Raw genomic sequence first — 14,619 nt, forward strand, 5'->3', positions numbered from 1 at the left:
TCAACATACGAGTATTAGTGTGGTGTGTATGAAGACCGCAAAATGGCACCTATTGGCAGACATTTTATCGACTGTTTTGTTTCGCAATGTTATGCAAAACCAACTTTTTTTTAATCTTCTGGGACCTGCTGATGTGTATTTGGGATCTGCATAAGTCCTGAAAATGTGCTACATAAGCGCCGATCTACATATCTGCCAATGGATGCTCGGTGTGTGTGTATTAGTGTTGTTCCGATACTTTTGGTACCTGTACCAAAAATATTTTGGTACTTTTCTAAATAAAGGATGGCATTATTAGCTTTATTTTGCCCAAAAATCTTACGGTACATCAAACATATGTTTCTTATTGCAAGTTTGTCCTTAAATAAAAAAGTGAACTTACAAGACAACTTGTCTTTTAGTAGTAAGTAAACAAACAAAGGCTCCTAATTTAGCCGCTGACATATGCAGTAACATATTGTCATTTATCATTTCATTATTTAGTCAAAATTATTAATGACAAGTGGTTGAAAATGAATTATTAATCTAGTTGTTCATTTACTGTTAATATCTGGTTATTTTCTCTTTTAACAAGTTCTATCTACACTTCTGTTAAAATATAATAACCACTTATTCTTCTGCTGTTTGGATACTTTACATTAGTTTTGGATGATACCACAAATTTGGGCATCAATCCGATACCAAGTCGTTATGGGATCATATATTGTTCATATTCAAAGTCCTCATATGTCAAGTGACATATTTCGCATAAAATAAATAAACAAAAACAAAAAACCAAGAAGAGTTTGTGATGTTAAAAAATATTGATGTAATCATCTAAGTATCGGCTTGATACGCTATTGTAGGTGGTATCATTACAGTGGATGTTAGGTGTAGATCCACCAATGGCGTTTGTTTATATTGTAGCGTCCCGGAAGAGTTGGTGCTGCAGACAATTCTGGGAATCTGTTCCGTAGTGTTTATGTTGTGATACGGTGCAAATACTCTCCCAAAATGTGTTTGTCGTTGTTGTTTAGTGTGGTTTCACTATATGGCACATGTTTATGACAGTGTTGGCATTGTTCATATTGCCATCATTAGTGTGACATGTATGACTGTTGAGTAAGTATGCCCTTCATTTGCTCGTGTGCAGTGTGTTCAAACTCAAGATGATTGTGTCATTTGTACATTGTCGGGCAAAATGAAATCTTGGTTAGGCTTTAATAGTTACAGACCAGGGGTGCCCACACTTTTTCTGCAGGCGAGCTACTTTTCAATTGATCAACTCGAGGGGATCTACCTCATTTATATATATCATTTATATTTATTTATTTATGAAAGAGACATTTTTGTAAACAAGTTAAATGTGTTTAATGATAATACAAGCATGTGTAACGCATATAGATGTCTTTCTTTCACGAAGACAAGAATATAAGTTGGTGTATTACCTGATTCTGATGACTTGCATTGATTGGAATCAGACAGTAATGATGATAACACCCACATTTTCAAATGGAGGTGAAAAAAAGTTGTCCTTTCTGTACAATACGACATGAAAGTGGTTGTTTTTTGGCATCTAATTCATCCAGCTTCCATACACTTTACAAGAAAAACATTGGCGGCAAATTCCATAGCTTGCTTGATTGACATTCACGGCACCCGAGGGTCTTGTGAGATGACGCTGGCCGCTGCCAGTTCATTATTATGAAAAAATGACAGAGAGGAAGGCGAGAAACACTTTTTATTTCAACAGACTTTCGCGCCGTCTCTTCCGTCAAAACTCTAAAGGCCGACTGCACATTTCCTATCTTCACAATAAAAGCCCTGCTTCATGCTGCCTGCGCTAACCAAATAAGAGTCTCAGAAAGCTGGCGTGCACAAGTGATGTGCACGCCAGCTTTCTGAGGGATCGCTTGTGCACGCCAGTTTTCCGAGACTCTGTATTTAGTTAGCGCAGGCAGCATGAAGCAGGGCTTTTATTGTGAAGATAGGAAATGTGCAGTCGGCCTTTAGAGTTTTGACGGAAGGTACGGCGCGAGAGTCTGTTGAAATAAAAAGTGTTTCTCGCCTTCCTCTCAGTCCTATTTTCATAATAATGATCTTGCAGCAGCCAGCGTCATCTCACAAGACCCTCCGGTACAGTGAATGTCATTTAAGTGACGTCTTGGTGAAGATTGATGATCACTAATTTTTAGGTCTATTTTTTTTAAAAGCCTGGCTGGAGATCGACTGACACACCCACCGCGGTCGACTGGTAGCTCGCGATCGACGTAATGGGCACCCCTGTTATAGACTATATGTTTTGTGACATTTATGTTATGTGAACGGGACTAAATTTGCCACAAAATTGACATAAATATTGATTTTTCAAAAATAATTTTAAAGATTGAAAGTTGCCATCAATACCGCGTGGGTACTCAGCAATGTCCGTGGGTGCTCGGGCCCCCGAAGCACCCACGGGATCGGCGTTGACTACAGCTGTATTCGAGTAGCAAACATTGTATTGTGATATCTTATTTACTACGCTCCAACACAACATGCCGTGTTCATGGAAAGTAAATGTTTTTTTTTTCCATCTCCTTTGCAGGCAAGCATTGTTGGTCAACTGCTGAGGCATGGCGCCAGCCCGGTGTTGTTAAACTGCAACCAAGAAAAGCCCTCTGGTAACACACGCACACACACACACACAGATATATATTATACAGCTTGAAGAAGCAGACCGGGTATAAACAAAGATGTAATGAAGCAAACAAAGGGAACTGCACACACACAAATTGAGTCTTCTTCACAATCCCGTGAACACATCAGTATATATTAGCATGAGGTAATTAATCAAGGATTGCACCTCAACACTTTTCACTTGCAATACTTAGCACTAATAAAAATACAGACGTTTTTGCGATATATTTGTTAGTTAGCTTACACTTTGTAGATCGCAACCAGACTGCATGTTTGTATGTGCCTTTGTCAGGTCGCTCTTGAAAATAAGATTTTGATAACACTTTAGTATGGGGAACATATTCTAACACTTAAATCAGAGTTATTTGGACTATAAGGGAACATATTGTAAGTAACAAAGACTTAATTTAGAGTTATTAGGTTAGAGGGTTAGGGTTGGAGTTAGGGTTAGGAGGTTAGAGTTAGAGTTGGGGTTAGGGTTATGCAGAATAAGGCATTAATAAGTACTTAATGACTATTTAAGAGCCAATATGTAATTAATTTGCATGTTGATAAGCAACTAGTTAATGGTGAATATGTTCCCCATACTAAAATGTAGCACTAATAAAAATACAGATGTTTTGTAATGTATTTGCGAGTTAGCTTACACTTTGTATATCGCAACCCAACTGCATGTTTTTTTGTTCCGCCGTCTTTGTCAAGTCGCTCTTGAAAATAAGATTTTGGTAACACTTTAGTATGGGAAACATATTTTAAGACTTAAATCAGAGTTATTTGGACAGTAGGGGAACATATTGTAAGTAACAAAGACTTAATTTAGAGTTATTTGGTTAGAGGGTTAGGGTTGGGGTTTGGGTTAGGGTTAGGGCCATGCAGAATAAGGCATTAATAAGTACTTAATAATGACTAATTAAAAGCCAATATGTTACTAATTTGCATGTTAATGAGCAACTAGTTAATGGTGAATATGTTCCCCATATTAAGATGTAGCACTAATAAAAATACAGACGTTTTGTGATGTATTTGCTCGTTAACTTCGACTTTGAATATCGCAACCCGACTGCACGTTTGTTTGTGCCTGCCCGCTTTGTCAGGTCCATCCATCCATTTTCTACCGCTTACTTTTCTTTGGGGTCGCGGGGGGTACCAGTGCCTATCTCAGCTACAATCGGGCGGAAGGCGGGGTACATCCTTGGACAAATCGCCACCTCATCGCAGGGCCAACACGGATAGACAGACAACATTCACACTCACATTCACACACTAGGGCCAATTTAGTGCTGCCAATCAACCTAGCTTTGTCAGGTCGCTCTTGAAAATAAGATTTTGGCAACATTGTAGTACGGGGAACATATTCTTATTTTGACACTAGGGAAAAAAATTGTAAGTTACAAAGACTTAATTTAGAGTTATTTCGTTAGGGTTAGAGGGTTAGAGTTGGGGTTAGGGCCAGGGGGATAGGGTTAGGGCCATGCAGAATAAGGCATTAATAAGTACTTAATAATGACTAATTAAGAGCCAATATGTTACTAATTTGCATGTTAATAAGCTACTATTTAATGGTGAATATGTTACCCATACTTAAGTGTTACCAATATTTTAATCTCAATGAGTGTTTACCTGGTTAAATAAAGGAAATTGATTAATTGATGTGTCCTTTAGTAACCAGGAATTAGTTGGTTCTATAATAGGGGAAGAGGTAAGGGGACACATTAATTCAACATAATTTAATTGCTAAATAAATGAAACATTCACTTAACTGGAAATCTCTTATGAAAAATATTCAACATGAGGTGGCAAAAAATATGAATAAAGAAAACTGTGTTCTTGAACAAACATATCCTTGAGTGCTTGTAAGTGTGACCATATCCAAGTTATTGTGTAGAAATAAAGTTAAAGTACCAGTGATAGTCACACACACACTAGGTGTGGTGAAATTACCCTCTGCATTTGACCCATCCCCTTGTTCCAGCCCCTGGGAGGTGAGGGGAGCAGTGAGCAGCAGCAATGGCTGCGCTCAGGAATCATTCTGGTGATTTAACCCCCAATTCCAACCCCTTGATGCTGAGTAATGGGTAATAACTACAATAGTTTGCTTCCCTCACTAATCATGTTTCAAAAATAGTCAGTTAGGATCATACAAAATGTTGATTATGGAGTATAATACCTTATAAACCTTATTTTTATAGAGTATAAAAAATGATAAAGTATAACTTGCTACCAGGACAGGGTGTGAACAAACGTGTGAAAGGGGGTCAGATTAAATCAACTCTCCTTCTTCTCACCGTTTTGTTTGGACATGCTAAAATGTAAAATTGTAAATTTGTAGGCATGTGCGAAATAAATAACAAAACCAAAGAAAACATTTTTTTTAACGAACCACCGATTCAAAATCATGTTGGTTTTGTTTTCGACAACGATATTTTTTTGTTTTTGTTAAAAAAAATAAATGGGTTAATTTACACCGCATTCTCAGTGCAAATTTAATTAATAAAAAAAATCAGTTTTTTTAATTAAAAATTACATTTGTAAGAATTTTATTGAAACTAATTATTTAATGCATTGGTTCATTTAAATTATTTATGTAATTATTTACGGTAACACTTTAGTATGGGGAACATATTCACCATTAATTAGTTGCTTATTATCATGCAAATTAGTAATATATTGGCTATTAATTAGTCATTATTAAGTATTTATTAATGCCTTATTCTGCATGGCCTTATATTACAACCAGTAAGCCATTGACTTAAGAGTCATCCCTCAATAACCTCAGAATTATTGCTTATTAGTAACCCTAACCCTTTTATGTTCCTCTAGTGTCCAAATAGGACACTAGAGGAACCACCTCATCCTGTGATGAGGTGGGGACTTGTCCAGGGTGTACCCTGTCTTCTGCCTGATTGTAGCTGAGATAGGCACCAGCGCCCCCCACGACACCTAAGGGAATAAGCGGTAGAAAATGGATGGATGGATGGATGGATATTGTCCAAATAACTCTAAATTAAGTCTTTGTTACTTGGAATATGTTCCCCATACTAAAGTGTTAGCAAAAATAATTTATTTCTTGAAATTAAAAATTTACATTTGGAAGAATTTTATTAAAATGAACTATTTAAAATGGTAAATGGGTTATACTTGTATAGCGCTTTTCTACCTTCAAGGTACTCAAAGCGCTTTGACACTATTTCCACATTCACCCATTCACACACACATTCACACACTGATGGCGGGGGCTGCCATGCAAGGCGCTAACCACGACCCATCAGGAGCAAGGGTGAAGTGTCTTGCTCAAGGACACAACGGACGTGACTAGGTTGGTAGAAGCTGGAGATCGAACTAGGAACCCTCAGGTTGTTGGCACGGCCACTCTCCCAACCACTCCACGCCGTCCCCATTTCCTGTTTAATTTATTTGTTAATTTAGATAATTGTTTTAATTTGTGTATATATTAAACACTAAATTAATCATATAAAACATCATATTTATTTTGAATATTACATTTTTTTGTTTGACTTTGTCAACAATCCTGTCTTAAATTCTCATTTTCATCACAATTTCAGATGAAGTTTTGCCAGGTGCCCCAAATTCTTCTTCATTGTTGTTGTTTGTAAGCTGGTCCAGTTTTATAGTTAAACAGTCGGGATGTTGACTTGGAAAACCGACCGCCTCAAACCAAACTGATACTAAGTGGCAGGAGACCTCTCTAACCTTTCAACTGGTAGATAGAGGGTCTGCCTTTGGCTATTCAGTGTGAATACTTTCTCTGGCTGCATCAATCAATAACCCCCCGCCCCCCAACCACCCCTTCATCTTGTGGGCCTATAACACACAAAAGAGAACCCCTCAGAGATGCTCCCAATCCCCCTCCTTGCCCATCTTTCTCTGTTAGAGCCCTACGTCCATTCTTCAGCATCCATACAATGCAAGGAAGTAAGTGATGAGAGTCAGAGGGGTCATCAGCTGCAAGGAAGCCTCCGTGTCCAATAAGTGGCGCTTGAGTGTGAAATACGGTCGTGGTCAAAAGTTTACATACACTTGTAAAGAACATAATGTCATGGCTGTCTTGAGTTTCCTATAATTTCTACAACACCTATTTTTTTGTGATGGAGTGATTGGAGCACATACTTGTTGATCACAAAAAACATTCCTGAAGTGTGTTTTTTTTTTTAATGAATTTATTATGGGTCTACTGAAAATGTGACCAAATCTGCTGGGTCCAAAGTATACATACAACAAAGTTAATATTTGGTTAAATGTCCCTTGGCAAGTTTCACTGCAATAAGGCACTTTTGGTAGCCATCCACAAGCTTCTGGCAAGCTTCTGGTTGAATTTTTGACCACTCCTCTTGACACAATTGGTGCAGTTCAGCTAAATGTGTTGGTTTTCTGACATGGACTTGTTTCTTCAGCATTGTCCACACGTTGAAGTCAGGACTTTGGGAAGGCCATTCTACCACCTTAATTCGAGCCTGATTCAGCCATTACTTTACCACTTTCGACATGCGTTTGGGGTCATTGTTCTGTTGTAACACCCAACTGCACCCAAGACCCCACCTCACTGATGGTTTTAGGTTGTCCTGAAGAATTTGGAGGCAATCCTCTTTTTTCACTGTCCCATTTACTCTCTATAGAGCACCAGTTCCATTGGCAGCAACAAAAAAGTCCAGAGCATTTTACTACCACCACCATGCGTGACGGTAGGAAATGTGTTCCTGGGATTAAAGGCCTCACCTTTTCTCCTCCAAACATCCATCCATCAATTTTGTAATTGCTGGGTGTTGTGGCCAGACAGCTAAATTTTTGTTTTGTCTGACCACAGAACTTTCCTCCTGAAGGTCTTATCTTTTTCCATGTGATGTCAAATCAAACAAAAATTGAGCTGTTTACCCAACTATAAGTTTGGAGGAGAAAAGTGACACCTTTAATCCCAAGAACACCATCCTACCGTCAAGCATGGTGGTAGTAGTGTTATGCTCTGGGCCTGTTTTGCTGCTAATTGAACTGGCATTTTACAGAGTAAATGGGACAATGGAAAAGGAAGATTACCTCCAAATTCTTCAGGACAACCTAAAATCATCAGCCCGGAGGTTGGGTCTTGGGGCGCAGTTGGGTGTTCTAACAGGACAATGACCCCAAACACACGTCTCATGTGGGAAAGGAATGGCTAAATCGGGCTACAATTAAGGTTTTGGAATGGACTTCCTTAAGTCCTGACTTAAACATGTGGACAATGCTGAAGAAACAAGTCCATGTCAGAAAACCAACAAATTTAGCTGAACTTCACCAATTTTGTCAAAAGGAGTGGTCAAAAATTCAACCAGAAGCTTGTGGATGGCTACCAAAAGCGCCTTATTGCAGTGAAACTTGCCAAGGGAAATGTAACCAAATATCAACATTGCTGTATGTATACTTTTGACCCAGCAGACTTGGTCAAACTTTCAGTAGACCCATAATAAATTCATAAAAGAACCACATTTCATGAATGTTTTTTGTGACCGAGTATTTGCTACAATCACTCTATCACAAAAAAATAAGACTGGTAGAAATGATTGGAAACTCAAGACAGCCATGACATTGTTCTTTACAAGTGTATGTAAACCTTTGACCACCGCTGTATATCTGCCTAAAATGTATGATTTTTATACCCAGATATTGCTGCATCAGAGCACATAGCTGACTTGCTTCTGAATGGAGAGACCATTTGGCTGCAGAGGCTGAAGGACCCTTCCACTCCTTTGCTCTCCACGGACCAACGTGATGACACCGGATCAAATGACTTCAGTACCCCGGTCAAGAAACTGTAAGTGGACTGTGGAACGTGTACCTGTCTCTTTTCCCCGCTATGGTTTCTCATAAAATTTGATGGACCCATCACATTTTATTACAGGAGCTTATCTAGCGTATCGAAGCTGATGCTGAAATGTAAGGGACGTACTCACTCCTGTGAGACGCCATAACTTCCATTTTCTCCTTGTGTGATATAGAAGATATATACGATATAAATTATATAAATTTGGTCGCTAATAAAGATTTTAATAGTATCGTTTTATCGTAGTAATGTATGTTGATGAAACAAACAAAGGATAATTTAGCTGCTGACATATGCAGTAACATATTGTGTCATTTATCATTCTATTATTTCGTCAACATTATTAAGGACAAGCGGTAGAAAATGTATTATTAATCTACTTGTTCATTTACTGTTAATATCAGCTTACTTTCTCTTTTAACATGTTCTATCTACACTTCTGTTAAAATGTAATAATCACTTATTCTTCTGCCGTTTGATACTTTACATTCGTTTTGGATGATACCACAAATTTGGGTGTCAATCTGATACCAAGTCGTTACAGGATTATACATTGGTCATATTCAAAGTCCTCATGGCTCCAGGGACATATTTCCTGAGTTTATAAATATTATATAAATTAAAAAATGTAGGGGACGTACTCACTCTTGTAAGACGCTGTAACATCCATTTTCTCCTTGCGCGATATAGAAGATATCCATCCATCCATCCATTTTCTACCGCTTATTCCCTTTTGGGGTCGCGGGGGGCGCTGGCGCCTATCTCAGCTACAATCGGGCGGAAGGCTGGGTACACCCTGGACAAGTCGCCACCTCATCGCAGGGCCAACACAGATAGACAGACAACATTCACACTCACATTCACACACTAGGGCCAATTTAGTGTTGCCAATCAACCTATCCCCAGGTGCATGTCTTTGGAAGTGGGAGGAAGCCGGAGTACCCGGAGGGAACCCACGCATTCACGGGGAGAACATGCAAACTCCACACAGGAAGATCCCGAGCCTGGATTTGAACCCAGGACTGCAGGAACTTCGTATTGTGAGGCAGACGCACTAACCCCTCTGCCACCGTGAAGCCCATATAGAAGATATATCAATCAATCAATCAATCAATGTTTATTTATATAGCCCCAAATCACAAATGTCTCAAAGGACTGCACAAATCATTACGACTACAACATCCTCGGAAGAACCCACAAAAGGGCAAGGAAAACTCACACCCAGTGGGCAGAGAGAATTCACATCCAGTGGGACGCCAGTGACAATGCTGACTATGAGAAACCTTGGAGAGGACCTCAGATGTGGGCAATCCCCCCTCTCTAGGGGACCGAAAGCAATGGATGTCGAGCGGGTCTAACATGATACTGTGAAAGTTCAATCCATAGTGGCTCCAACACAGCCGCGAGAGTTCAGTTCAAGCGGATCCAAGACAGCAGCGAGAGTCCCGTCCACAGGAAACCATCTCAAGCGGATCAGCAGCGTAGAGACGTCCCCAACCGATACAGGCGAGCGGTCCATCCCGGGTCCCGACGAGCGGTCCATCCTGGGTCTCGACTCTGGACAGCCAGTACTTCATCCATGGTCATCGGACCGGACCCCCTCCAAAAGGGAGGGGGGGACATAGAAGAAAGAAAAGAAGCGGCAGATCAACTGGTCTAAAAAGGAGGTCTATTTAAAGGCTAGAGTATACAGATGAGTTTTAAGGTGAGACTTAAATGCTTCTACTATTTATACCATATAAATCATACCAATTTGGCCGCTAATAAAGATTTTAATAGTATCGTTATACTGTGATAATGTATGTTGCTGACACAGTTTAGCAGAGTCCCACAAATTTGGTAGCGACAAGCAAACAAATACACTGTAGCATTCTCGCTCGTGGCTAATGTCCCTCCACAGTGAAGCCAAGCCACTTCTAAGTCAGTTACCCTCCCCTCCATAACGGCAAATGAAGTTTTTTTTTCATTTTTTTTTTTTTCATACAAGTGTCATCCCGGAGGAGGAGGAGGAATAGCTCAACATGCAATACTACACACCCTAGCACGATATGCTAACCGCTAAGCTAAAGATTTTGAATGCAAACAAAGGTGGATTGATCAATCAATCAATCGAAGTTTACTTATATAGCCCTAAATTCCGAGTGTCTCAAAGGGCTGCACAAGCCACAATGACATCCTCGGCTCAGATCCCACGATCGATACAAATATCAACAGTAACAATACCAAGTAAATTATCAGCAAATGGTTTACAATACAGTGGTTAGATCAATGTTTTGTTATTATTTTAAAAAATCTTCTGTCATTTTGGTTATCGTTTACAAACTCAGGAAACAAATCCCTGGACACAGAAGGGTTTTAAGGGCAAAAAACATTTTAGAGCAGAGCCAATGGTGGGAAATAATGTTTATATTTTAAATGATATTGTTACATGTTGTCTGTCTATCTGTGTTGGTCCTGCGATGAGGTGGCGACTTGTCCAGGGTGTACCCCGCCTTCCGCCCGATTGTAGCTGAGATAGGCGCCAGCGCCCCCCGCGACCCCGAAAGGGAATAAGCGGTAGAAAATGGTTGGATGGATGGATGTTACATCTTCATCCCGTGTTTTTGTCTGATTATAATTGTAATACAAAATTAAAATCATCCAATGATCTTGAAAATTTGAGGTATCAATATCAGCATTGGTATGACCGATACTACCACTGTAACTACTTAGTATTGGATCGATACCTAAATTTGTAATATCTCCTTAAAGGGGAACATTATCACCAGACCTATGTAAGCGTCAATATATACCTTGATGTCGCAGAAAAAAGACCATATGTTTTTTTAACCAATTTACGAACTCTAAAAGGGTGAATTTGGCGATTGAATCGCCTTTCAATGGTTCGCTGTCGGAGCGATGACCTTTCACCCGTGACGTCACAACAGGAAGCAATCCGCCATTTTCTCAAACACATTACACACACCAAGTCAAATCAGCTCTGTTATTTTCCGTTTTTTCGACTGTTTTCCGTACCTTGGAGACATCATGCCTCGTCGGTGTGTTGTCGGAGGGTGTAACAACACGAACAGGGACGGATTCAAGTTGATTTACGTGGAGTGTGCTAATCAGACATATCAATGGTCACGGCATGCTAATCGATGCTAACATGCTATTTAGGCTAGCTGTATGTACATATTGCATCATTATGCCTCATTTGTAGCTATATTTGCATCCAGCCTTTCCCTCCACCCACATTTAACACCAAACAAACACATACCAATCGACGGATTCAAGTTGCACCAGTTGTCAAAAGATGCAATCGTTGGTTAGAAGGCGATTGCCGAATTCGTCTTTGTTGCCGCTGTCTGTTGTGATATAGCTCAATAGCTTCAGTTTCTTCTTCAGTTTCGTTTTCGCTATCTTCCTCCACACTCCAACCATCCGTTTCAATACATGCGTAATCTGTTGAATCGCTTAAGCCGCTGAAATCCGAGCTAATGTCGCTATATCTTTCTGTTCTATCCACCATGTTTGTATTGGCATCACGCAGTGACGTCACAGGAAAATGGACGGGTGGATATAGCGATGGTGAAAATCAGGCACTTTGAAGCAGTTTTTCGGGATATTGGGTGATGGGTAAAAAATTTAAAAAAACTTTGAAAAATAAAATAAGCCAGTGGGAACTGATTTTTATTGGTTTTAACCCTTTTGAAATTGTGATAATCCGTCCATCCATTTTCTACCGCTTATTCCCTTTTGGGGTCACGGGGGGCGCTGGCACCTATCTCAGCTACAATTGGGCGGAAGGCGGGGTACACCCTGGACAAGTCGCCACCTCATCGCAGGGCCAACACAGATAGACAGACAACATTCACACTCACATTCAAACACTAGGGCCAATTTAGTGTTGCCAGTCAACCTATCCCCAGGTGGAGGTGGGAGGAAGCCGGAGTACCCGGAGGGAACCCACGCATTCACGGGGAGAACATGCAAACTCCACACAGAAAGATCCCGAGCCTGGATTTGTTCCCCTTTAAACGAGGGTTCTTAATCTTTTTGCCATCAGGGCCCAACTTTTCCACTACAGAGGGGCCTGGGACCCACTCGAATATTAATGATGAATTAGTATTTTGACTTTTGATTTCATTAGTATTCAATAATTATATCTAACCTTTTTACTATTTAACATATTAAACCTTGTGAAATGGTATGAAACCAGTCACAAAGATTATTATCAAGGCTTAAGTCAGGCTAATTACAAATGAAATACTAATTGAATATACTGCAAAGGAAGGGATTCAAAAAACTGAAAAATAAGTGGACATTGAAAAATAAATGTACAAACTGTTAAAAGAAATACATTCCAACTAAATTAATATTAAATACTTATAGTAGTGAAGTGAATTATATTTATATAGCGCTTTTCTCTTGTGACTCAAAGCGCTTTACATAGTGAAACCCAATATCTAAGTTACATTTAAACCAGTGTGGGTGGCACTGGGAGCAGGTGGGTAAAGTGTCTTGCCCAAGGACACAGTGACTAGGATGGCGGAAGCGGGGATCGAACCTGCAACCCTCAAGTTGCTGACATGGCCGCTCTACCAACCGAGCTATACTGCCCCATATAGTACATATGTTTCTTTAAAAAACTGAAAGTGCAAATGAAAATCAAGCTTCATCACTTGAGTCACAATTTTCACGCTTAAAAACTTCTTTATAGCTTTAGCTCCACACTTCTTCTGATATATATCGTCATTACTGCCACAAGTGGTGGAAACATGTATTACAACTGAATACTGCTGCGGCCCTTACGGACCACAGTTGAGAAGCAGACATGTTTTGGCCCTATGGTTAAGAAACACTGGCCTGAAATGTTAAGTATCCAAATGAGAAGAATTGGTGTTTATTACATTTTAAAATGAGTGTAGATAGAAACATATTACAACAGAAAGTAACCAGATATTAACAGTAAATTAGCAAGTAGATTGATACCATATTTTGAGGAAATAATACAACTGGAAATAAGTTACCGTTTATGTCAGCAGAAAAATTAGGAGCCTTTGTTACCGGTTTTTAAATGGTTGTATTATCATTTCTATGTCAAATAATATATTGTTATATGTATCGTGATCTCAAGAGGCTGCAATATACTGTATATCGCAATATAGGTTTTAGGTCATATTGCCCATACCTACTTTCTACCCAACAGGAACCATTTTAGGCTCCCCATCGCAAAAAGGGACAACCTCCTGGAAAAGTGGGCGATGTTCCGAGAAGGGAGCGGGGGCCTCAGTCGGCAGCCATCGCTGGATAACGTCCTGGACGGCCCCTTCAGCTCAGGAACAAGCAAACTGGAGCAGGTAAAAGTTCTTTGGTAAATCAGCCCCAGAGGTTGTTTTTTTTTTTTTAATTGGGATCACATTTACTGTATATTGTGTATCAAGTGCAGATTTTTTGTTATCTAATGTAACAGTGTGACAAATTCACATCACTGGTATTGCGACTAAAATGATCATGGTTATCATCAATTGAATAGCTTAGTTGCTCCGGCTGCAATGTGTATTTAATACAACAATAACATACCTTTTCAAAGTCTGTCACTGTTTTATGAAAACTCTTCTTTTCTTTTTTTTAAACAAAACTTTATGGCAAATAAAAATCTATAAATTAGACGCGTCGTTTTATTAGCCGCAGGGTTCAAAGCTTGGGCAATAAGTAGTGCCTTATAGTCCGGAAAATATGGCACTTTTCCAGGAAATGCGCAGCATCACCGAGTTTATAGAAGTGTGGTTGCCAATTACAATTCTACGAGCATTTTAATTCAGAATGGTAATACTAGCTGTTGGGAGTTTTGCCACCGTTTAGCATTAACACCGGTAAATCCATGATCTCAACATTGGTCCCACATAGAAGTTTGGATTTTTGGTTATTTTTGGGTGCTTTTTTTACTTTCTACTTTTTGTGTTGTATTTCCACAATTCTCCATTTTAGCACAACAATTTTCACTTGGTGAATAAGTCATCTTTCTGGTTCACTTGTCGGCGCTGGATAATGGCATTGTGTCAGTTTGTCTTTCCGCTGCATGCCTTGCTGCCGCTGCCTACTCTGCACTAGCCTGGTGTTTGCTACCGTTTATTTTCTCAAAAATTAACTCTAATGCGCGTTGC

At 39.6% G+C, this 14,619-nt stretch overlaps 1 protein-coding gene across 9 annotated transcripts in view; it reads left to right on the forward strand.

Annotated features, from left to right (window-relative positions):
- The window catches only part of myo16 (myosin XVI), a 351,216-nt gene that overhangs the window by 146,228 nt on the left and 190,369 nt on the right, over positions 1-14,619 (forward strand). For all 9 annotated transcript variants that reach the window (XM_061879193.1, XM_061879191.1, XM_061879188.1 and 6 more), the window contains 3 exons: positions 2,567-2,642; positions 8,311-8,461; positions 13,662-13,812. In XM_061879193.1, coding sequence (XP_061735177.1) covers positions 2,567-2,642; positions 8,311-8,461; positions 13,662-13,812 — 378 coding nt within the window. The remainder of the gene's footprint in view (positions 1-2,566; positions 2,643-8,310; positions 8,462-13,661; positions 13,813-14,619) is intronic.

Source organism: Nerophis ophidion, linkage group LG19 (genome assembly GCF_033978795.1).
Source record: "Nerophis ophidion isolate RoL-2023_Sa linkage group LG19, RoL_Noph_v1.0, whole genome shotgun sequence".
Lineage (NCBI taxonomy): Eukaryota > Metazoa > Chordata > Actinopteri > Syngnathiformes > Syngnathidae > Nerophis > Nerophis ophidion.